At 40.0% G+C, this 22,334-nt stretch overlaps 1 protein-coding gene across 4 annotated transcripts in view; it reads left to right on the forward strand.

Moving 5' to 3' along the window:
* TENT4A (terminal nucleotidyltransferase 4A) overlaps positions 1 to 22,334 on the forward strand; it is a 106,925-nt gene that overhangs the window by 17,597 nt on the left and 66,994 nt on the right. For all 4 annotated transcript variants that reach the window (XM_050938171.1, XM_050938172.1, XM_050938173.1 and 1 more), the window contains exons 2-7: positions 5,854 to 5,977; positions 8,596 to 8,642; positions 9,731 to 9,851; positions 11,563 to 11,670; positions 17,876 to 18,004; positions 20,920 to 21,133. In XM_050938171.1, the coding sequence (XP_050794128.1) occupies positions 5,854 to 5,977; positions 8,596 to 8,642; positions 9,731 to 9,851; positions 11,563 to 11,670; positions 17,876 to 18,004; positions 20,920 to 21,133 (743 nt within the window). The remainder of the gene's footprint in view (positions 1 to 5,853; positions 5,978 to 8,595; positions 8,643 to 9,730; positions 9,852 to 11,562; positions 11,671 to 17,875; positions 18,005 to 20,919; positions 21,134 to 22,334) is intronic.

Consider the following 22,334-nt stretch of genomic DNA (forward strand, 5'->3'; position numbering starts at 1 on the left):
TTTACAGGTAAAAGAGACATTAACCCTTAAACCATCTGTTTATGACAAACTCTTCTTGCAGTAGAGCCATTATCTTTTTTTCATAAGCATTGCAATAGAGCTCAACCGCTTAGATGAAGGACCCATTATACTAGGCATAGTGTACAAACACATAGGAAGATCTTAAATGGAAGCATATTATCCATTTTGTGATGTATTAGCCTGGCGCTAAATTGTTATCAGGGTGGATTTGATTTAAATAATGATTTAAATCAGTAGTCAAGAAAACTCCATTTAATCATGGATTTCAACATAAGAGTGCATTCTTATTTGTTGTTATAACATATTCTTCACAACTCAGATTTAGGTTTCATTTTTAGAAGGTACGTAATATACATTTTTTAAGTGACTTATTTTGAAACTTTTCAGATTACCGTAGTTTTATACCTATATTAGAAAATGCATGATTGTTTGGTTATTTCATTTACCAAAGGTAGTTGAAGCATATATTTATGAAGTCATTGGGGGAAGTGAACTCTCTCAAATGCAACAGGTTAATCATTAATATTTGGAGGATTTTTTTTGTCATGCTGTATTAGGTGGAGAACATCACCAAACAGACATTTTAAATTTTTATTTAACTAAAACAACAATGTTTTGTATTCTGGATTTTTTTCTTCAACAGCAAACATAGAATATTTTAACAAAGCCACCATTTGAATTTAGTTAAACATTCAAGTTTTTTAAAATCAGGTTTGTTTTTGTTAAAATTGTTTTTAACTAAAATAATTAAATGTAATTATTTAAAAAAAAATAAATCGACTGTGTCAGCCAGGTCAACATGAGAAACTTAAAATATTGGCGTCTGCAGGCGTCTGCAGCTAAGTCAGTCATCTTCACCTTAATTTTCCTGTTTGTTCGTAATCTGGAAAAGAAAAACAAGCTTTCCTGCTTTTTCAGGACTCAAACAATTTCTCAATTTGTAATGAATTAGTCCAAAGGAAGAAATTATTCTTTCTACACTGGCAGAAGAAGCTACTGCTGTTAAAGTGATAATCTCACTTTTATCAGTCTCTGAATCCAAGTGCTTACGTGACTTCTACCAGTTCACTGTTGTGACTTTCTTTAAAACATCAGCAAACATTATATTTCTTGAATGTTTTGCCCTTACCTCTGAAGTTTATTATAGTTGGCATTATGAGGGGATGATTGCTGGATGTCTATGTCATAGCCAACTCCTCTTCTTCGTCAGTTAAGGTTTGACCTTGGTACCGAGTTGTCATAAACAGATAAGTAAGTGTTAATAGAACAAAAGTGCTTCATTTCTCTTTTGCCTGGAAAGGGTTAACAAGAACAGTGAGCCTGGCTGTCACCTGACAAGAGGACCAATCAGGGGACAGGATACTTTCAAATCTTGAGGGAGGGAAGTTTTTGTGTGTGCTGTTAGTGTTTGATGGTTGTTCACTCTGGGGGCTCAGAGGAACCAGACGTGCAACCAGGTTTCTCTCCGATACAGGCTCTTATAAGTTCAGAATAGTAAGTACTAGGTAGATAAAGCGAGTTAGGCTTATGGTTGTTTTTCTTTATTTGCAAATGTGTATTTGGTTGGAAGAAGTTTAAATGTGTATTTGGGTGAAAGGAGTTCAAATTGGTATTTTGCTGAAAGGATTTTAATTTGTACTTGTATACTTAGGCTGGGAGGGTATTCCCAGTGTCTATAGCTGAAAGACCCTGTACATATTCCATCTTAAATTTACAAAGATAATTTTTACTGTTTTTTTCTTTCTTTAATTAAAAGCTTTTCTTGTTTAAGAACTTGATTGTTTTTTTATTCTGGTGAGACCCCAGGGGACTGGGTCTGGATTCACCAGGGAATTGGTGGGGAGAAAGGAGGGAAGGGGGAGAGAGAGGCTAATTTCTCTCTGTGTTAGGATTACTGTCTCTCAGGGAGAATCTGGGAGGGGAAGAGAGAAGGAGGGGGGAAGGTGCATTTTCCTCTCTGTTTTAGAAGATTCAAGGAGTTTGAATCACAGTGATCTTCCAGGGTAACCCAGGGAGGGGAAGCCTGGGAGAGGCAACGGTGGGGGAAAGGGTTTACTTTCCTTGTGTTAAGATCTAGAGGGTCTGGGTCTTGGGGGTCCCCGGGCAAGGTTTTAGGGGGGACCAGAGTGTACCAGGCACTGGAATTCCTGGTTGGTGGCAGCGCTACAAGTACTAAGCTGATAATTGAGCTTAGAGGAATTCATGCTGGTACCCCATCTTTTGGATGCTAAGGTTCAGAGTGGGGAATTATACCATGACACAAGTATTGAGAATATTTGCAAGAAAATGAGCTGGAGATAGTGCTTGTCCCATTCACTTTTTAATGTTTGTAATTTAACTCCGTCATTACAGAGATCTCTTTTTAAGATCTCACTCAGTTCCTTCCAGATTTCAAAAGCATCAGCAATAAAACAGCTATTTCCCTGCATTTTGTTTGACTACAGAAATGAGCTTCAGGGTGTACTCAGCACGTGTTTAACATTTCTCTTAAGCCCAATGTTAGGAACTTTGGCTGTTACACTGCCATCTATTTTTTTTCACAGTTTTGTTCACAAACTGTCATCAGATTAGGCCAGTTCTTGATACAGTGCTCAAGACAGTCCACTACTGAGTTCCATTGCACGGCTTGTGGGAGAGTTAGCTTGGTTCTTCCCACTTTTTTCAGAGCAGCTGCTGCAAAGTGTTTGTTAGAGGAGTATTCTGCAATTTCAACAACGTTACCCTTTATTTCTGGAACACTGAAGTCTTTTGGCTAGGAGATACATCAAATGAGCACTGCAACTATATGTTATTAGCCTGGGACTCTCTTCTCTGTTTTCTAAATAATTTCTTCTCATCTTGAATACATTTGCAGCATTATCTGTGACCAAGCTGCGTACTAGACATTTGAATTTTTTTTTTCAGTTTGTTTTAGCTTTTACTGCTATTTCTTGTCAATGTTCTGCTATGTGTGTATTTCCTGATGTATCAGTTGTTTCTGTAAGGAGGACATTCCCTTCTTCTGTTGTCACACAAGCACATTCAACAGGATCCTTGTGGACATTGCTCCACCCATCAAGGCTTAGGTTAACAATTTTACCCTCTCGACCTTTTGCACACTGCTCAATTTCTCTTTCATACACTTTATCCAGAAATTTGCTTGCGACATCTGCTCTGTTGGGTGGACTGCATCCTGGTCTTAATGACTGAACCATGTTTAAGTGTGGGTTCTCAGTCATATGAAAAGGAGAGTTTGTCTCATAAACAAACGGGGCAATTTTTTTCATCAGTTACCTCTTTTTGTAATCTGCTGGTTCTTATCACAAACTTACCTATGGTTGTTTCTGGATTATGGAGATTTTTTTCTTTTTGCTACAGGTGATAGACTGTGGCTATGTGACGTACATGATGTGACTGAAACGCTATCATTGGCAGATACTCTTAAACTATGGAAAATGATGGCGATCTTGAAGGTGGATAGTCTTCAGAATTCTGTATGTTGAGGATGGATTCTCCTAAACAAAATTAAGTCAATGCAGTTCTTTAATTATTACCATACTGCTCATTTAGTGTTACTCATTGCATTCACTGACACTCAGTACTACTTTAAGGTGAAATTGTAAAAGGAAGGTCTGCCTATTTCAGCTTATTATTTTTTATCACAGCTGCATCTAAAATGATAGTACCATTCAGTACAACTCTTATCTTTTGCTCAAACATGAGAAATCAAGAATAGTTCAGAAGGAAGACAGGCAGTCCTTAAGGAAGAAGTATGAAATAAAAAAGTTTACCAACCTGAAGATCCTGCATATTCAGACATGTTCCTTGCATCATCTTCAACACAACTTCCTCCTGAGAAGGAATACTTCTCATGATGTTGTTTCATTTGGGCATTGATGGCCTTGCATTTCTTTGTTGCACTTTTTGCATTTTGCACGCATGCCTGATTTACCCACAGGTAGAGGAACTTCATTAAAATATTCCCAAACTGGGTCTCTCATACAGCCTGCTGCCATTATAGGTTTTCCCTTCTAGTGAGATAATGGTATGGTACGTCTTCAAATTAATGAAGGCTATACTCAGAAAGACCTCAAGACTTCTGGAATATGGTGCTCAAACAGTTTCATTTTTGTTTCTACTGCCTATTCCTCCCTTCTCCTTGACTCCTGTCTCCAGACTTCTTCTCCTTGTCCAGATCTATTCTGCCTCCAACAATCTTCAATTCATTGAACTTTATGAAACTTTGCACTTTTAGAGAGGTAAGGGATTGACTCTGTGTACACAAATTTGCAGAAGGACAATTGGGTTGAGGTCTGTTATTTCTAACCTCCATTTATTTATTTATATATGAACATTTTTGCTGTTAACAAGCATGTTACCTCTGGGGAGACACATCCAGTTTGAGAACTGCAAAACTAAGCATCTCTGATGGTATCTTCTAGACTGAGCACTGAGTCCCATTGGGTAGATAGAAAGATTAACCTAAATCTATACAGATGCCCCTGGAACCCGTAAAATTGGGTCCCTAATCCATGAACTATTGGAACTCATTTAAAAAATTTATCTTAAACATTAAATGAATATATTGTCTCATACTGTAGATTTAGAATTTATAATCCCTATTCCATGATGAGATACATTATAGCTCAAATATATCTTAATTAAAACTATCTTTAGATAGCTTTTTTTCTTCAAAAGGCATTTGATCAAAAAATCTGCTTTAAAAAAATTTTTTTTTTAAATCTTTGATTTTTATCCACCCTGGTGAAAATCCTGCTAGATGCCTTCAGAGAAGCAGAATTTACAAGGCAAGTACAGGAGAAATTCATATTTCTTATGCATAAATTAGAATCTCTGTAATACTAAAACTAGCTTAAACTCTGTGGCGCTCACCATTTAAGAACCCCATTGTGTAATACTCAGGATTTTATGCATCTTGCCATTTTCCCCCTCATTATTTTGAAATAGCTTCCTTATTTTGGAAATAAGTAGCCAAAGTTGATCAGGCTTAAATTAGTGAGCTAAAGGGGGTTAGAAATCGGAATACCTACCAACAAAAGTATTTGTTGGGACTTGCTTCAGTTAAACGTGTACATATTTCTATTCTGAATGTATAGAGGCTATATAACAGGGGTGGCCAACCTGGTGGGTCCAGAGCCACATGCAACTCTTCAGAAGTTAATATGCAGCTCCTTGTATAGGCACTGACTCTGGGGCTGGAGCTACAGGTGCCAACTTTCCAGTGGGCCAGGGGGTGCTCACTGCTCAACCCCTGGCTCTGCCACAGGCCCTGCCCCCACTCAACCCTTCCTGCCTCCTCCCCTGAGCCTGCTGTGTCCTTCCCCCCCCCCCCCCCCCCCCGCAGAGCTTCATGCATGCCACAAACAGCTGATCAGGAGGTGCAGGGGGAGAGAGAGGGAGGTGCTGATCAGCTGCCGGTGGGTGGGAGGCACTGGAAATGGGGGTGGGGTGGGGGGCTAATGGGGCGGGCTGCTGATATTACTGTGGCTCTTTGGCAATGTACGCTGGTAAATTCCGACTACTTCTCATGCTCAGGTTGGCCACTCCTCCTATATAACCTATAAAGTACCAATACCTTGTCTCTAGACTTAGCACACATAATTAAGATGATAAAATATACATCAACTTAGATAAACTGTTTTTGAAACAAGGAATCTTTTTTGTAGAGTATCATAATTTCTAAAAATGATGTTTGGTTGAAAGGCTATTGACTTAAAAACACGTATATGGTGTTAGAGTATAAACCATTTTGTTTGTTTGTATTGGATAGAGAAGTTCCATCATCACTGTCATTGCTGATGCTACTATTTTATTCCCCACCCCCACCTGTAGGCTCCATGAAGAAATAATTGACTTTTATGACTTCATGTCCCCTCGTCCTGAAGAAGCAACTATGAGAAGAGAAGTGGTGAAAAGAATAGAGACAGTCATCAAAGATCTTTGGCCTACAGCTGATGTGAGTACCTCTCAAGTTTCAAATCAAATTTACTAGAACACTGTAGAACGGAGTTCATTTAAGTTCTATTTTGTCTTCCTAATGCAACCTTTTTTGAGTTCTCTCTCCATTTAACTTTTTAAAAATGAATTTGTTGCAACTGTTGCATTACAATATAACAACAACTGCTGGCTCTTACAACAAGCTACTCTTAACTGAAACCATCAAAGCGTAATACAAGAATTTCAAATCTAGGCTTCAGGTTGCTGAAGCCTAGTAGTTATCTTGCTCTCTAAATCTTCAACAATTGCCAAAACTGACTAAAGCAAAATTACACCCAAATTAGAAATTCTTATACATATCATTTCTTGAGTAATAGCTTATGATTAATGTCAGGAATTAAGTTCATATGTCAGTAATCAACTTAGAGTGTAGACTTGCTTTAGCAACACTAGCTAAATGTTGGACATTTGTTTTTTAGAACTTCTTTAATTTTTGTGGGTTTGGTATTGTAAATTATAAAGGAAACATGTAAAACCAAGCACTGATAGGCAAGCAGATACTTTTAAAACACTATGCCTTGAAGATCCATACAGATCTTCCTACGTTATGGAAGCAGTAGGATATCAATATCCCGTGGGAAAAACGTGATACAAAAGTATGACTAAAATATGCTTAAGGATTATTGAGGGAAAAGTGTGTCAGAGGAACTAAATCACAATGTATAACCTCCACCAAGAGGTCTAAAGAAGGAAATTAGTAATAGCAAGGTGAGATGCTCAATTGCTTGAGGCCATATTTTGGACAAAATTCTAGATCCCTTTCCTTTGGTTTTCAATAGCTTAAATAGTAAAATTTTTACAAGCCCTTTCTGGAAGACTGTTCTTACTTTTTGTGGTTCCTTTTGCTGTTACTTTTGCATACTGTTGGTGACTCTTATGTTAAGCAGCCTTTAATCAGATTTATTTGCAGCTGTGATGGTCTGCTGAAATGACCAAACATGAAGCAGAGAGACTTATTTATATAAAATACATTAGTGTAATAGGGAACGTTAAGTGGCATATGTTTGAGAGAAGTTTGTCTCAGAAATGATTTAACACATCTACTGTTTGTCTGTTAATTATGCCTGTAAACATATGGAGAAAATTTAACTGCTGTTGACTCTCTTTTGAATTTGATTGGACCAATTTCTGTTGGTGAGTGAGACATTACCCCACGCACCTTGTGTCTCTAATATTCTGGGACTAACACAGCTACAGCTACGTTGCATACCACAATCAAATTTGATAAGTCAGTCTTGCATTATAGATGACTTATTTTGTTTCTATTAAACTGTTAGCATTCATGTATTGTGTTTCCTTAATACTCACGTATGCATAAAACTTGGACACAATGACTTATTGGACAAGGACATTGTTTTTAATGTCTATTTAAATTGCTTGTGTTTTCAGCATGTCTGCAGCATCCTGAATTAGCTTTAAACAGAAGAAATATGATCCTTAGAGTAGTTTCAAAAGAAATCCTGGTGAAAGTTTAGTCTTGGATACTGTGTTCTTCATTGGTTTCACTTAAAGTATATTGAAGTAATCCCATTTACCAAGAATAATCCGTAACACATCCAGTTGATTAGTTCAGCCACAGGAATTGCCATATCAGATTCTAGTGGGGTGGCTTCCATATTTCAACCAATAAATAGGGAGCTATGATTTGGATGTTTGAAGTCTTTCTACAGTTCACTGGCTGTAGAATTAGTGTATTTACTTTGCTCAAGGTATTTTTAATATCTATTCCAAGACTGGATTCTTCTCTTGTCTTTTAAAATTCATTGCTACTGTCTTCAGATTCTAGCATCACTGGTTTAAAAAGTAAAGCTATCCCTGAGATTGGTTTTCCTCCGACTCTCCAATTATGCTTTTCTAAGAGGAAGGGATTATTCATTAACTTAAACCTCTCCAAGTGAGGTTAAGAATTGTTGCAATAAATGACTTAGGCCAGGTCTACACTACAGACTTCTACTGGCACGGTGTTCCTCAGGGATGTGAAGAAGTGACCGCTGTCTGATGTAACTGTTATAGCAGTAGTCGCTACTGTTTTTACAGTAATACTAGCAAAGCCACACTTTTACAAGTATAGCTTACTTTGCATGTAATGGATGGCTTTACTGTAGTGATTCAAAGTGCAACTTTGCCAGTATAGCTGTAAGCACACTAGGAAAGCTTTACTGGTGTAGTATACTTCTAGAGTAGGCATGGCCTTGCTTGCAGTAGTCTTTGTTCTGCTGCTTGTGGTGCTAGGCATGGTTTTCCTGAAGAGAAGTGACTACCCTTTCCTGTAAAGAATTAACATTTTAGACTTACTGTATTAAACTCCAAACTTCTCTCAATACTTGAGGAGTTGGGGGGACAGAGTGAGGCTAACTTCATACCGCATCTTCCTTTATGATGTATTAATCTAAACTTGACAGAATTTGAGCTGGGGTGGGATAACATTTGTTTACATTAGTCAGATAGAGTCCCAAGAAATAGTTTAAGTAAACTCATGTTTTTCTGGACCTATTAACTGTAAGACTTGTTTGGCTACATTTTGCTTTAATATTAATAATTGCAGGATATGTTTTAGTATTTAACTTTTCCTTTCAGGTTCAGATATTTGGCAGCTTTAGTACAGGGCTTTACCTTCCAACTAGGTAAGTAGCAAGTTACTTTGGTACATAACCTTTTTGGTCTGTCTTATGAAAGTGGTGATAACCCTCTAGAGGAGATTTGGTTTATTTTCAAATATTTGCAAACCAGAATGTGAAAATGTAACAAACATTACTGAAAGTTTGTATCTAATGTCTCACCTAACCAGGGAAAGAGCCACTGAACATACTATAAACTTTTGAAAGTACATAAACATTTTAATATTCTTTGTGCCACCATCCATACTCTCCATTGATTGCTGACTCTTGATTAAAATAGTTTCTCCTAGATGCACTCTGGGATAACACTTGTTATCTTTTGCGATAATTCATTCACTTACCCATACAAATTGAGCAGTATTGTGAAATATTTCATGCTTGGTGGGATAGCTAATATTTACTGTCTAAGCTATATAATAACTGAGGTAATCACTGAACATTAATTTTCAGTGGTTGTCTGTTTAATGATTAATTTCCCTATCTCTTACGAACATAAAAATCTTTTTAGAACTGAAATTTAGTGTTTACAAATTATGCCGTTTATCTTTTGCAATTCAGTCAACTCCGTTTTTAAAATTGTGTAGTTAGTTTCACTGTGAGTCACTAGCACAATGTGCTTGTATCTTTATTTACAATATTGCAGGCTTCTGCATACTTCCAAAGCTGCTTCTAGTGTTTGTTTAAAACCTTTTGTATTAATTTTTTTAATAAAATCACATTAGTTTTTTAAAACATTTTGGACTCCACAATTCTGTAAACTACTTGTTTGATCAACAGCATAATTAAACCTGAGTCTGCAGCAGTAATGAATCATATATCATTTTTATAGAACTGTATTGTTCCTTGATTTGAAGTAGGCTTCATTAGGAAAACGTTGGAGAAATTTACTTAATTATTTTTATAGACTTAATTGACCATTCCTATATCAGCATAAGTTACAAAGTATGGCAGAACTACCATACTTAAAGATTTGAGATTTTTGGGGGCTCTTTCAAAGTATTGTGCAGAAGATTAGTGTTGCCATTTATCTACAGGGGAATATTACTGTCTCATTTCAGTGGACTTTATTGTTATATTTTGTTTCCTGTCTATAGTGATATTGATTTAGTTGTTTTTGGGAAATGGGAACGCCCACCTCTACAACTGCTGGAACAAGCACTAAGGAAACACAATGTGGCTGAGCCATATTCCATTAAAGTACTTGACAAAGCTACGGTAAGTAATGAGAAACAAAACTCCTTTTTGGAAAAATAAACTGCTTTGATGATAAGGTGACATAAGTACAATCTAAAGAAAAAACTTATTAAAGATGGCACTTGTAGCTATTTTAGTGCTTCATGCATGTTGACCTGCTGTGTTCTTTTATATCATGTTTTCTGGATAACACTTTCGTAGGGTATGTTTTGACAGAATCCTTCTAATAATGACGTTCATAATCACTGTTCCAGAGATCTAGCTTCTTAGGAATTTTATTTACAGTGCTGAAAGTTGTTAGAGGACTTCCTCAATTACTGCTTGGTAGTTTGGCTTGCTATCATGTTGCACTTTGTTAAACTCCCTGTCTCTGAAAATGGAACCTTGCGTGCTAATTGTACAATGCTCTTTTACTTCAGCAACCACCTTGTCTCTGGTCATAACTACTTGGCTAACTAACCTGCAAAGTCTTCTAGAATTCAGAGAACCTTGATCCTATAGACTGTACAATCTTGACTTTATGGGCAGAGGGGAAACTAGACCAAGAGAAATGTGATGATTGGTTCTAGGTGCTGATTAAACCTTTTTAGCACTACTACATTGGTTGTGTAGTACTTAGTGTGGTAAGCAGCTCAGAGAGTACCCTGGATATGGATACCCATAGGCTCAGTTCTTTTCCAGTGCATGATAATTTCTGGCAACCACTCATTTTCAAGGCATATCTCTCACACCTTTCTTACAACCCTGATGAATCAGGTGTCATGCATGCTAAGAGACTTTCTGATGGAAATTATGTAATTGCATGATTGGACTAACTTTAGGGAGATGCTGTACAGAAGTATAGATTAATTCTCCAGGGAATAAAATGTGAATTCCTAAATCCCCTGTGAAAATGAATGAGTTGGCAATGTCAAAAGCAAATGCCCGGAAAGGTGTTGTTACTGTACTGTGATGGCAGAGCTAGTATAGTCCTCTGAGGTTGTGGCATATTATCTTAGTACTTTGAAACACTTTGAAAACTGTTAGGAGTCTTTTTTTGGTGGTTAGAGGTGCTAAAGCTCCTCTACTGCTTGGCATTTATTAGTCTAGAAGCCATTCTAATCTGTATTAGCCCTTCTGTAATCATTTCCTTATATTACTAGTGTGGATTAATGAGGTTATAATTGAAAACTGGAAAATTGATAAACCTCTAATTGAAAATGAACACGTGCATTTTAGTATAGGAATGTTTTGTGTTGGTCTGGATTTAGTTGGTCTTCTAATCCAGTCACTTCAAGAAATAATTGTCTGCTTAAATTAAAGATAATAGTTCTCTATGGGTGTGTTTGCACTGCACTCAGAGGTGGGACTAGGAGATGTAGACATAATATAGTTAGTTTGAATTACAATAGCATTGATGCTGTCACATCTTGAGTTAGCACTAGGTACCCAGGGAACCAGGTGGAGTTGTACAGCCTGTGCTGCCAGGGCTTCATTGTTACTGCTTGAGCTAGCTAAATCAAAGCTATCTTGGTAATTTTTACGTGCTGCATTCATGTCTGTGATTGCAATGCAGACATACCCTAAATCAGCCCCTTGAAGACCTTCATCTGATGTTGAGTAATACAGTATCACTATAGACCAGTTGTCTGAATGCCTTAAATTAAGGAAATGTCTGACTAATCAAATATCGAAAAGCTTCAGCCTACTATTTGGGGTGTATAAAATGTCTCTCTTCCATAAATATTTGCAGGTACCAATAATAAAACTTACTGACCAGGAGACAGAAGTGAAAGTTGACATAAGTTTTAATGTGGAAACTGGTGTGAAGGCAGCTCAATTTATCAAGGAGTACATGAAGGTACAAACTGCATAATTGATGCTACTAATCAATAAACATCAGTATTACTGTTTTGTCCTTTACTCTAAGGCATGTAAATTTGTGTCTTAACGCTAAAACATTTAGATGGAGGGAAATGTTATGGGTCTCTACCTGGAAGAGAATAACATTAAATTTTGTTAACTTTAACCAGTCTTGTGTTTTGTAGATTGGAGATCAGCTGTGAAAGCAGTTAAACTTTTGAAGGGCAGTGGGTTTTCCAAAGAGGCTCTAATAAAATTGGACTAGATACTGTTTGCTTTAGTTTTCTGGCAGTGTAGTTCTAACAATTTTCCAGAGGCTGTTAAGAACATAAGAATATCGATACCATCAGACCTAAGTTCCCTGTAAGCTGTGCAGCTACGCAGCAGCTTATTTAACGCTGCACAGGCACTCAGGGAACCCACCTGGCTTGGACCTGCCACGGATGGGGGGAGAGGCGCCATTCCCCTGACCAGGACCCAGCTCGGCCCCCAACGTGCTGGGGAAGGGGCGGACCGAACTGAGCCCCAGCCTGGGCCGGTTGTGCCCGGGGCGCTCCTTCCCCAGCCCCAACTTAGCCCTGGGCCTGCCATGTCTGCGATGCTTACCCTGTGCCCCCAGCCCTGGAGCTGCTAGGGGGGGAGGGAGAGCTGGGAAGAGTCCTCTTTCTCTCTCTCCTTGCTGTAACCCCGGAGCACTCTCCTGCACCCCCAGCTGGAGCCCTCATCCCCTGCACCTCAACCCTCTGCCCCAGCCCTGAGCCCCTCATCCCCGACCCCACCCCAGAACCTGGACACCCAGCCAGAGCCTTCACATCCCTGTACTCCAACCTTCTGTCCCAGCCCCACCCCCCCCCACACACTCCAAACCCCTCGGTGTGAACTCCCTCCCCCATTTTGTTATGTGCACCAATATGAAGGTGATGTGTATCACCCAATGATCCGATGAAGTGGGTATTCACCCATGAAAGCTCATGTTCCAATACGTCTGTTAGTTTATAAGGTGTCATAGGACTCTCTGCTGCTTTTACAGATCCAGACTAACACGACTATCCCTCTGATATTTGAGTGGTAAGAGCTAATTAGGACTCATCATTTTTATGTGTAGTTGGGATTATTTTGCAATGTGCAGTATTTTGCACTTATCAACATTGAATTTCATCTGCCATTTTGTTACCCAGTCCCCCAGTTTTGTGAGATTTCTTTGTAATCCTTTGCAGTCTGCTTTGGACTAAAATATATTGAGTAATTTGGTATTGTGTGCAGACTTTGCCATCTCGCTGTATACCAGATCACTTATGAATGTGTTGAACAGCACAGGTCCCAGTACAAAAATGACCATTTATTCCTACCCTTTGTTTCCTGTCTTTGAACTATTCATGAGAGGACCAGGAGCTTGGACTGTCCACAAACACTCATCCTTTATATAATATAGAAGCACAAGACACTGATCTATCAAGCCAACTCCTTTATAGTTGTGTAACAAGATTCTACTGTAACTTTAAAATAAGATATCCTAATTGGCTTGTAAGAGCTAAGAGCTACCTTAACCTTATCAGAAAGTTTCAGTATAGTAGAATGACTTCCATCGCAGTGAAAAACTTGAATATTATTCTCATCTGAAAATTTGGTACCCCCTAAGGTTACGTGTAACACGTAAGGCTACTATAAAAAGAAAATGAAATATCTTTCCCATTCTGTTTTGCTGTGCTTTGACATCACTTCATATTAGGCAGTTATTTGCTCATGTGTAGTCAGTGTCTCCATTGCAGACGAACCCTTAAACATTAAAACAACGAGGAGTCCTTGTGGCACCTTAGAGACTAATGAATTTATTTGGGCATAAGCTTTCGTGGGCTATAACCCACTTCATCAGATGATTGGAATGGAAAATACAGGAGCAGGTATAAATACACAAAAGGATGGGAGTTGCCTTACCAAGTGTGAGGTCAGTCTAACGAGACAATGCCACAAGGACTCCTCGTTGTTTTTGCTGATACAGACTAACATGGGTACCACTCTGAAACCTTAAACATGAAGACTTTCTGCTCCACTGTTTCTTTTTTTTAAAAAAATCTTTTGGTTTGAAAAGCTTAACACTTCATACTATCTTATCAGAAATCAAAAAAAATTTTTTTAAACTAATAATTTGAAGGGACTGTGCCAACTAGAGTGTTAATGGTGGGAGGTATTAGGTTAGCTGGCGGGGAAAATACGTAAGCTGAAGAGATTTGCGTGGTCGCATTTTGATCTGCAGTCATTTTTTGACTTTGTTTAAAAACATTAGACAACTTGAATCTCACTAAAATACTTGACTATTATATCTTAGATTCTAAAATCACATATTAGAATATCATTGTAATCACACTCCCAGTGAAGGTTAAGGAAATACTTCCTTGCCAAACCTTATTTTCTTCTTCAAGTAGTGTCCCTGTGGGTGCTCCACTGTTGGTGTGTTTCTTTGAGTGCTGGTCCCTATGTGCATTCCAAATATGGTTACGCATGAGCGCCATGCGCCGCAGCCGTAACTGTTCATAGTAGTGTCTGTTGACCCACATGGCTTTAAGAGGCTGTGCAGGTCGACACCACTCTAGTTCCTTCTTACTGCCGAATGGCCAGAGTTGGAACCACTATTCCTTGATGCTCTTAGCTTGCTAAGAGAACTACTCTTTTCATTGTATATAGTTTTCCCCTTAGTTCGTAGGTTTCTGCTGGACTTCTCCCCTCCAGGGATCTTTCCCTCAGGGACTGTGCCCCAGTAAGCTGGTTTTTAATACTGTGCTTCCTACCCATGCTCTTCCTTTGTGAGCGACTAGCACCAGCACTGAATCTATTGTCCTGGTGAGAATCACATCGGTGCCTGCTGCTCATCTGTCGCTCATTCCTGCCACATACCTGGGAAGCTAGAGAATTTCACCCTGTGCAAATTGCTTATGGAGGAGACTGTGCACACATGTGCACAATTGGATCTGGCGACCACAGATCTGTCGGGGATGCCCAGAACCGGCAGTCAGCACATCCACTAGGCCTTTCCCACCCGGCACTCGTGTCACCGGCCCATCCGGCCAAAGCCTAAACTGTGCACAAGAAGCATGCTCATGTGCATAAAGGTAGCTCCCTGATGGGGACTACATATAAGCACAGAGCCGTGCCAGGTCGGGTAAGAAATTGTGCATTGATCCAGATGCTCCTGCTCCAAAGAAGCCTCACATGGAGCATAAGTCCAAGCACTATGCCCCACCAGTGCCACTGCTGACCTCGGTGACTGATCCACTGCCAGGACCATTGGGTCTTTCGGCTCTGCGTTCACCAGGCCATCTCTCCCCTCTAAAGCCCACAGCTGAGTTCATGCTGCTATATGCTGGGGCACCTCTATGTCCCAGCCCTTCAGGTGTCTTTCGTCTGCTGTCTCCTGAGGATAAGACGCTCCTGCTCCACCTTTTTCCACAGTTGCCCTCAGACGCACCTTTTCTTCTCTCGGACTGTGCGTCCGTCACTGCACCAGTGGTGCCACCAGCTCCGATAGCCTGGTCTTCAGACTCTGAGTAGTCCTCTAAACCAGACACTGCCTTCACGCTGGCCTAGTCATACAGCCCAAATCCCCGGCACCAACCGTATCATCCAATGTATGCTCCGCAGGCCCTGTTAATGCCTGATGATCCCTCTGCTTGGCTCTACTGGGCTGCTTGGGACCTCTACCATGACTGCGTTCTATCGCTCCATCCCCATCATCGCCCTTCTCTAATGCATACCACTTCTTCCCCCTCCCTTCCATTCTCCCCTCCCCCCCCAGAACCTCCTGCTGTTCCCACTCCTTCAACATCGGTGGTACCAACAGCGCCATCGTCTCCTCCAATCTGTACGGGCACTTTTGTCCCCTGATGATCTTATCCTGCCCACACTCTCTCTCTCTCCTCCCAACGACTACGTGCAGCACCAGGACTTGCTACAGCCCTCAACTTGCCTTTTGAATATGTCCAGGATCCACAGAACCAATTTCTGGGCAGCCTGCAACCCCCTGGACTCTCCCATATGGCCTTCCCTATTCATGATGTCCTCATGCAGCCAGCACAAGCTGTTTGGCATAGCCCAGCATTTTGTGCCCCTACCCCAAAACTGGCAGAGTGCCATTATTTCATTCTCTCTAAGCGCACAGACTTTCTCTTCACCCTCCCCCCACCCCTGCTGATGCTTTAAAATATGGTCTTTGTACTACATATTTGCCAAATTATGCAAATAAAAATTTCTTAATGATATACAGTGACTTGCAGAGCAGTACATAATGTCTTTGAATTTGGCTTGATTAAATTTTCATTAAAATGTTAAAAATAAATAGCACCTCCCCTCCTGCCCCCTGCACAAAAAAAACAAAAACAAAGACCCCTCCCCAAAAATCTGAATTTGCAGAAAACCTAAGCAGCTTTTAAGTTAGAAACATTTCTGACCCAGAACTTGTCACAATCCAGTTTGAAGTCACTGTCTTTGAAGGTACCTAAACGTTAAGATTTGAAATATCAAAAATATCAGGCTTTCACTTTTTTTCTTGGTGACCTGAATTGTCATGTCTGCTGACTTAACCTGGGATGTCTATTTACACCCACCTGTATAGGCTTCAGAGTCTGAGCTGAACCTTGAAAGAGTTGTCCACAGAGCTACTTTTAGAGCACTAGCATGACCTTCAGTAGCCTGAGTCTGTTGCCCCAGGCTGAGAAGCTTGCTGCCGTGGTCTGTTAGACATACCCTTAGTGTTTTGTGTCTAAATCTTCATTGCCCCAGTATTCCAAACTCCAGTAGGTTTTTAGGTTAATGTAAAAATTGATTGCAGATTTCTGTTGTAAAAGTTAGTTTGATGACATTTTTGGTTTAATGTTTCAGTGAAAATTTGAGTGTTTTGTCAATATAAACTTTCATGAGTTCAGTTTCTGATGAATTTTTGTTTTTGATAAGCCTCTCAAATTTGTAGAACGGTTTCTAGAAAACCGCCTTTTTATTTCTGTTGTTTTTCCCAAGAAAACCATAATGAAAGCTACCAATTTAGAGTTTTTAATGCATTCAAAACTGAAACAGCTGAGCTGTCTATTCAAAACTAAGCAATTGCTTGTAGGCTGAGAGCAAGCTTGGAAACTGTCAGTCCAAAATGAATTTGATAAAATTCTGAAGAACTTAACTAGAACTCAGAATTTTTTTTCCATCCTAACATACCTTTTGTTTGTCATTTAAATAAATGGGATTGGTATGTCACACAGAATTGAAGTGAGCTGCCCTGAAGTTAGTCTTAAGTGAGGTAAGGCTCCACATAATACACTGCTTAAGAAACTATTGGGTAAATTAAGCATGTTGCACAGCCATCGTTCTGAACATTAATATTTTATTTCCCGCCTTTCCATGAATGACATGTAAAAAACCTAGCTTTTACAGAAGTGAATAGCTTCTATATATGAAATATGTAAAGATTGAAAGTCACTTCTTTCATGCTGAAAAGCAAATTTTTTGTATGCTAGGTACTCTTCCTATGTCTGTTAAAGAATTCAGCAGTCTGCCCACTGTGGTGCACCTTCAGTATGCTAGTATGCTGCTTTAAAGTCTTTACCTTAAATGTAGCACTCTTTTGTATGGGCTCAACACAGGTCCTGAATAGCTTTTGTACTCTATGAACTGAACTGTTTTCTTGGAAAGCTTAAATAAATGTGAGGCTGGTATAGTATAATGACTTGTTTCTTCACAACTTTGTTACTATGCATAAAAACTAACCAGCTTTAGTGAAACATTTGTATATTTGATCTGGTTTGGATTATTAATTATACCTATACTGCAAAGTTTTAGCTGTCTTCTGTTACTAAAATCAGCTGTTACTGCTGGTTATATCCCTCCTGCAATATAATTTGATGATCACTTTGGATAATGATGTCTTGGCTGATGGAAGAATTTAAAAAAGTAGCTTTCTGTGTTAACCTTAATTTTTCTTTTGTTAGGAAGATACAATATACCAAATTAAATACTGTACTTACACAAATAAAATGTGAACAGAATAAAATAAAGTGTTAACTGTTCCTTTGAGTAAACAGCTAGTAAAAATAATTTCAAATAGCCTGATTAAAAAATCCTATAGTCATGTTTTTGAGGAGAGAATTGTACATGTTAATGCCTCTTAAAATCTTTATAGAATTTGTAATAGATTATAACAGGCCTATTTTCCCTATTTGCAGAAATATTCATTGCTGCCTTACTTGATTTTAGTATTAAAACAGTTCCTTCTTCAGAGGGATTTGAATGAAGTTTTTACTGGTGGAATTAGCTCTTACAGCCTAATTTTAATGGCAATTAGTTTCCTGCAGGTAAGTTCTCTACTTTGTTTGTTACTCTGTTCTTTAAAATTTTAGTTTCTGCCATGAATTCCCTTATCGTCAATTGGCTGTTCCTCTTCTCTCTCCCTTAGTGACATACAGCACTCCGTTTGTTGTTAAGGCTTTGTGATCTCCATTCCCCTGCCGGCTGCCTCTCGTATCTGAGACCTCTGCACAGAGTATGGATGAGAACAGCAGCAGAGGCCTCTGAAAATTGATTATAATCATATAACGTGGAGAATGGCATAGTGGCCCTCTCCACACAACCTTTTTCTGAACCTGCTGCCTAGAACTGTCCCTTCCTCTGGCAGAGACTGCCAGTAGTCTGCCCCACCCCCTCTCTGGTTGGGCTGCAAGCCAGCAGGCCACCCAACATGGTAGTCATTTCAGTAGAAACACTGGAAACTGTTGTCAAATTATGGTAATGTCAGAGCCTTACTGATTTCTCCATAGCGACTCCTCCCTGATCTTTTTACTACTTCCTCCCTGTTGCCAGATAGAGGATGGATGGAGGGGATGCCCTGAAGGCATAGGGTGGAGCACCCAAAGGGAAAAATTAATGGGTTCTCTGCAGCCAAGCTCCCCCCTTCTCGCCTCCTTCTGCCCCCCCAGTGCACCATCTCCCTGCTCCTCCCCCTCCCTTCCAGTGCTTCTCCACCCCCCGCCCCGCCCGCCACCTAACAGCTGTTTGGCAGTGCTTAGGACTTTCCGGGAGGAACTGGACGCAGTGCACTCAGGGGAGGAGGCAGGGCAGGGGCAGGGGCAAGGACTTAGGGGAATGGGGGTGTGGTGAGGGGGGGTGGAGATAGGGCTGGGGGGTGGGTCAAGCACCCACCCAGCAGAGAGGAAGTCAGCGCCTATGCCTGAGGGTCCTTGCTTGCCCCTGAATTCCTTTGAAATCTTCTCTACATCCTTTGCTTGCTTCTCTTGTCAGCAGACCTCTTGCTGTGCTAATGGGAGTAGGCTTTGAACCAGGACAGCTGGCCCTGGCTGTTCTCTTACCCAAATGCCTGTTGTGATAAAGGCTACTTCTGATATACAAAGATGTATGTTTATGGACCACACACAGAATTTTGATACCTTGTTAAAAAGGTAAATTATGTGCAAATCTTGTGTTCAGTATATTATAGGTGAGGCTAGTTGCCCCGCACTCCATTATAAGACCTCATTTTCAGCTGCTTATAGCTTTGATTGGGCTGCAGTTTTTCCATTCTAGGTATTTCCTTCAGACAGACTTGTTGCAAATTTCAGCTGAAATGGTTTAAGCAGTTTCCTTGAACAAAGCTAAGGAGAAATAAAATCATAATTCAGTCCCTTGGTGTGGATGCGTTATGATTAGTCTTTTTAATTACATACTTGTTCCATATGGCCCATTTGTAAATGTTTGTGGAATTTCTAAATTATCATTATAAAGCCTAACTACAGTGAATTGGCAGTCAGTTAACTCAGATTAAAAACAGGGCCTCACGCTGATCTAGGCATACGCTCCAGCATAGGTGTTCTTTATGAGTAGCTTTGGTATTTACTGTATATACTCGATCACAAGCCGGTTCATTTATAAGCCGACCCCCCCAAGATGGATAAGTAAAAATGGAAAATTTTTATAACCTGTTCATAAACCGACCCTATAATTCAGGAGTTAGCAAACTTTGGCTCCCGGGCTATCAGGATAAGCCGCTGGTGGGCCATTATGGTTTCTTTACCTCGAGCATCTGCAGGCCTGGAGGTAAACCTAAGTAAACAAAGTGTCCTGGCATGCCAGCTGCTTACCCTGACAGGCCAGGACAGCAACTGGTGGGGAAATTTTTTGGGGAGGAGAAGCTGGGAGTCAGGGGAGTAACTCCTGTGACCCCACCCCTAGCCTGGGACCCCCACACTCTCTCCATCCCATCCCTTCCCACCTTATCTGGGGAGGGCCAGGGCAGGATGTCTCTGACCTGACTGGAGCTGCTCCGGCAGGCCGGGCAGCGTGGCTGCAGCCTCCTCCGGCAGGTCAGACTGGGCAGCGTGGCCGCAGCATGTTCCAGCGGGCTGGGCCTGGCAGCGTGGCCGCAAAGTGATCCAGTGCCTGGGTGGCGTGGTCACAGCCTGCTCTGGAGGGCGGGGCCGAGTGGCAGGGCTGCAGCCTGCCAGCCCCAGAGCTGCAGTTCCTTTGCAGGCTGGGGGAGGAGCAGCATGGCCAGAAGTAGAGACACTCTGGCCCCACCTCTTCCCTTCTGTCTCTGCTGGCTGTGCTGCCTCTTCTTGTTCCCTCTGTTGGGGAGAGGGGCTGTGTCTCACCTCTCCCTCTCTATACCCATTCATAAGCCAACCCCCATCTCTGGTGCTTCCCTTTTTTACTAAAAAAAATTCGGCTTATATATGGTAGTTATTGGCTAGTTGTCCGCTGTCTGAGGTGGCTGCAAGTTGTGTACATCTGGTAAAACGTGGGGATGATGGTGAGAGGCCAGCAATGCTTATCTGTTCTAGAATGCATAAGCATTTGTAGTGGAAGCACTGAGTTCTATTTTCTGTCCATCTTCTGAAAACTGCCACCACTGCAGAATCCCTCTGAAAACTTAAACCAATATTCCTTCATTTTCTAGGCATCAAATCTAAGCGGCAATTCTTCTGTGTTGCTTTTGGACTAGAAAACTGGACTAAGTAGAAAGATTCGATTAAGTACTGTAGGCTCCATATACTATTCAAGTGCTGCCCCCTCTTGGTTACATTTGTGAAGTGAAGTTTAAGGAAGGCTTAGGGGAATTTAGTTGGGAAAGGTAATATGATTGCAACTTTTAGGTTATGAAGTGGCTGTAATGGACCAGTTTTATGTCTAACCGTTAGTATATGGTTTGTCAGTTTTCTAGTACGTGCCTATAATCCACCGTCACTTTTTAGTAAGTATCAGACATTCTTCTTTACAGTTGCATCCAAGAATTGATGCCAGGAGAGCTGATGAAAACCTTGGAATGCTTCTAGTAGAATTTTTTGAACTGTATGGAAGAAATTTTAATTACTTGAAAACTGGTATTAGAATAAAAAATGGAGGTGCCTATATTGCCAAAGAAGAAATCATGAAAGCCATGACCAATGGATATAGACCATCCATGTTGTGCATTGAAGATCCTCTCCTCCCTGGTAAGATTACATAACTTTTTAAAATACTCTACATTTCTGATTTTTAAAGAAGTATGACAAAAAAGATCAAAGTTGTTCTTTGTTATGTGAAGGAACTACATCGTGTTGCTTTAAGATGTCCATACCTTGTATTCAGTTAAGTTTACAAAGTGCTAGACTAAAAGTGCACACAAGGAAAAATGTATAAATGATGTGTAACATTCAGAATTATGTTGGTATATGTGAAGATATCTTACAATTTAAAATACTTACTTGTCTATGAATATTACAGGGATTCCAGCTTTATGTGTTTGTTTACTGTATGTAAGTCTATTGAGTTCACCTGTTTTGAGTCACAGACAAATCAGAAAATGACCTTAAATGTTTATGGATTAATGTCCTTAAAAAAAAGCCCAAGATACTCCAAATAAGACTATGCTACATACCACCAGATCACACTAGAGAACAAGATGACTGGTTCCTTAAGTCCCTATCTGTAATACATAGGAAAAAAAGATTATGGGGGACTTCAATCTGAGTGACACCTGCTGGAGATCTCATGCTTCCAGTGCTAAACATTCTTGAAATTTCTAAATATTAAAGATGAGTTTGCTAACTCAGAAAATGTTGCATCCAGGCTTGTTGGGGGAAAGGAAAAAGGGAAGGGGAATCTTGTATTAGTTCGTGCTTGACAGATAAATAGGAATTAATCACAGAATTAAATAGTGGTAGGTTAGGTACAAATGATCATGACTTCATTACATTCTTTATCCAAACAGAATAAAGTCCAAACTAGTAATGTAAGTACATGGTGCTTTCAAAGGGCCAGTTTCACAAAGCTGTAAATGATTGAGCCAAACCAGGTGAGAGGATTTAAACATACAATTATGAATCATGAATTATTAGCAACTGTTCAAGAATATTTCACTAAATGCCTAGCAAGTCTGTCAAAAGAAGGCCATGCTAGTTAAAAACCAACATGAGTTGGAGGGGAAGTGAATGCAGCTATAAAAAATGAAACATATGTAACAAATTGAAGCAAGGGGAAATTGATAGTAATAAATTGGTAGCAAGGAATTGTAGGGAAGTTATAAGGGAAGCAAAAAACACAAATCTCTGGCCACCAGCCAGTGGAAATGGTAGAATTACTCAATGGAAATGGTACAATTGTCAATAATGCAGTAAAGGCAGAATGATTCAATTTGGGGAAAAAGTCAGATAT

This window comes from Gopherus flavomarginatus, chromosome 2 (genome assembly GCF_025201925.1).
Source record: "Gopherus flavomarginatus isolate rGopFla2 chromosome 2, rGopFla2.mat.asm, whole genome shotgun sequence".
Classification (NCBI taxonomy): Eukaryota; Metazoa; Chordata; order Testudines; family Testudinidae; genus Gopherus; species Gopherus flavomarginatus.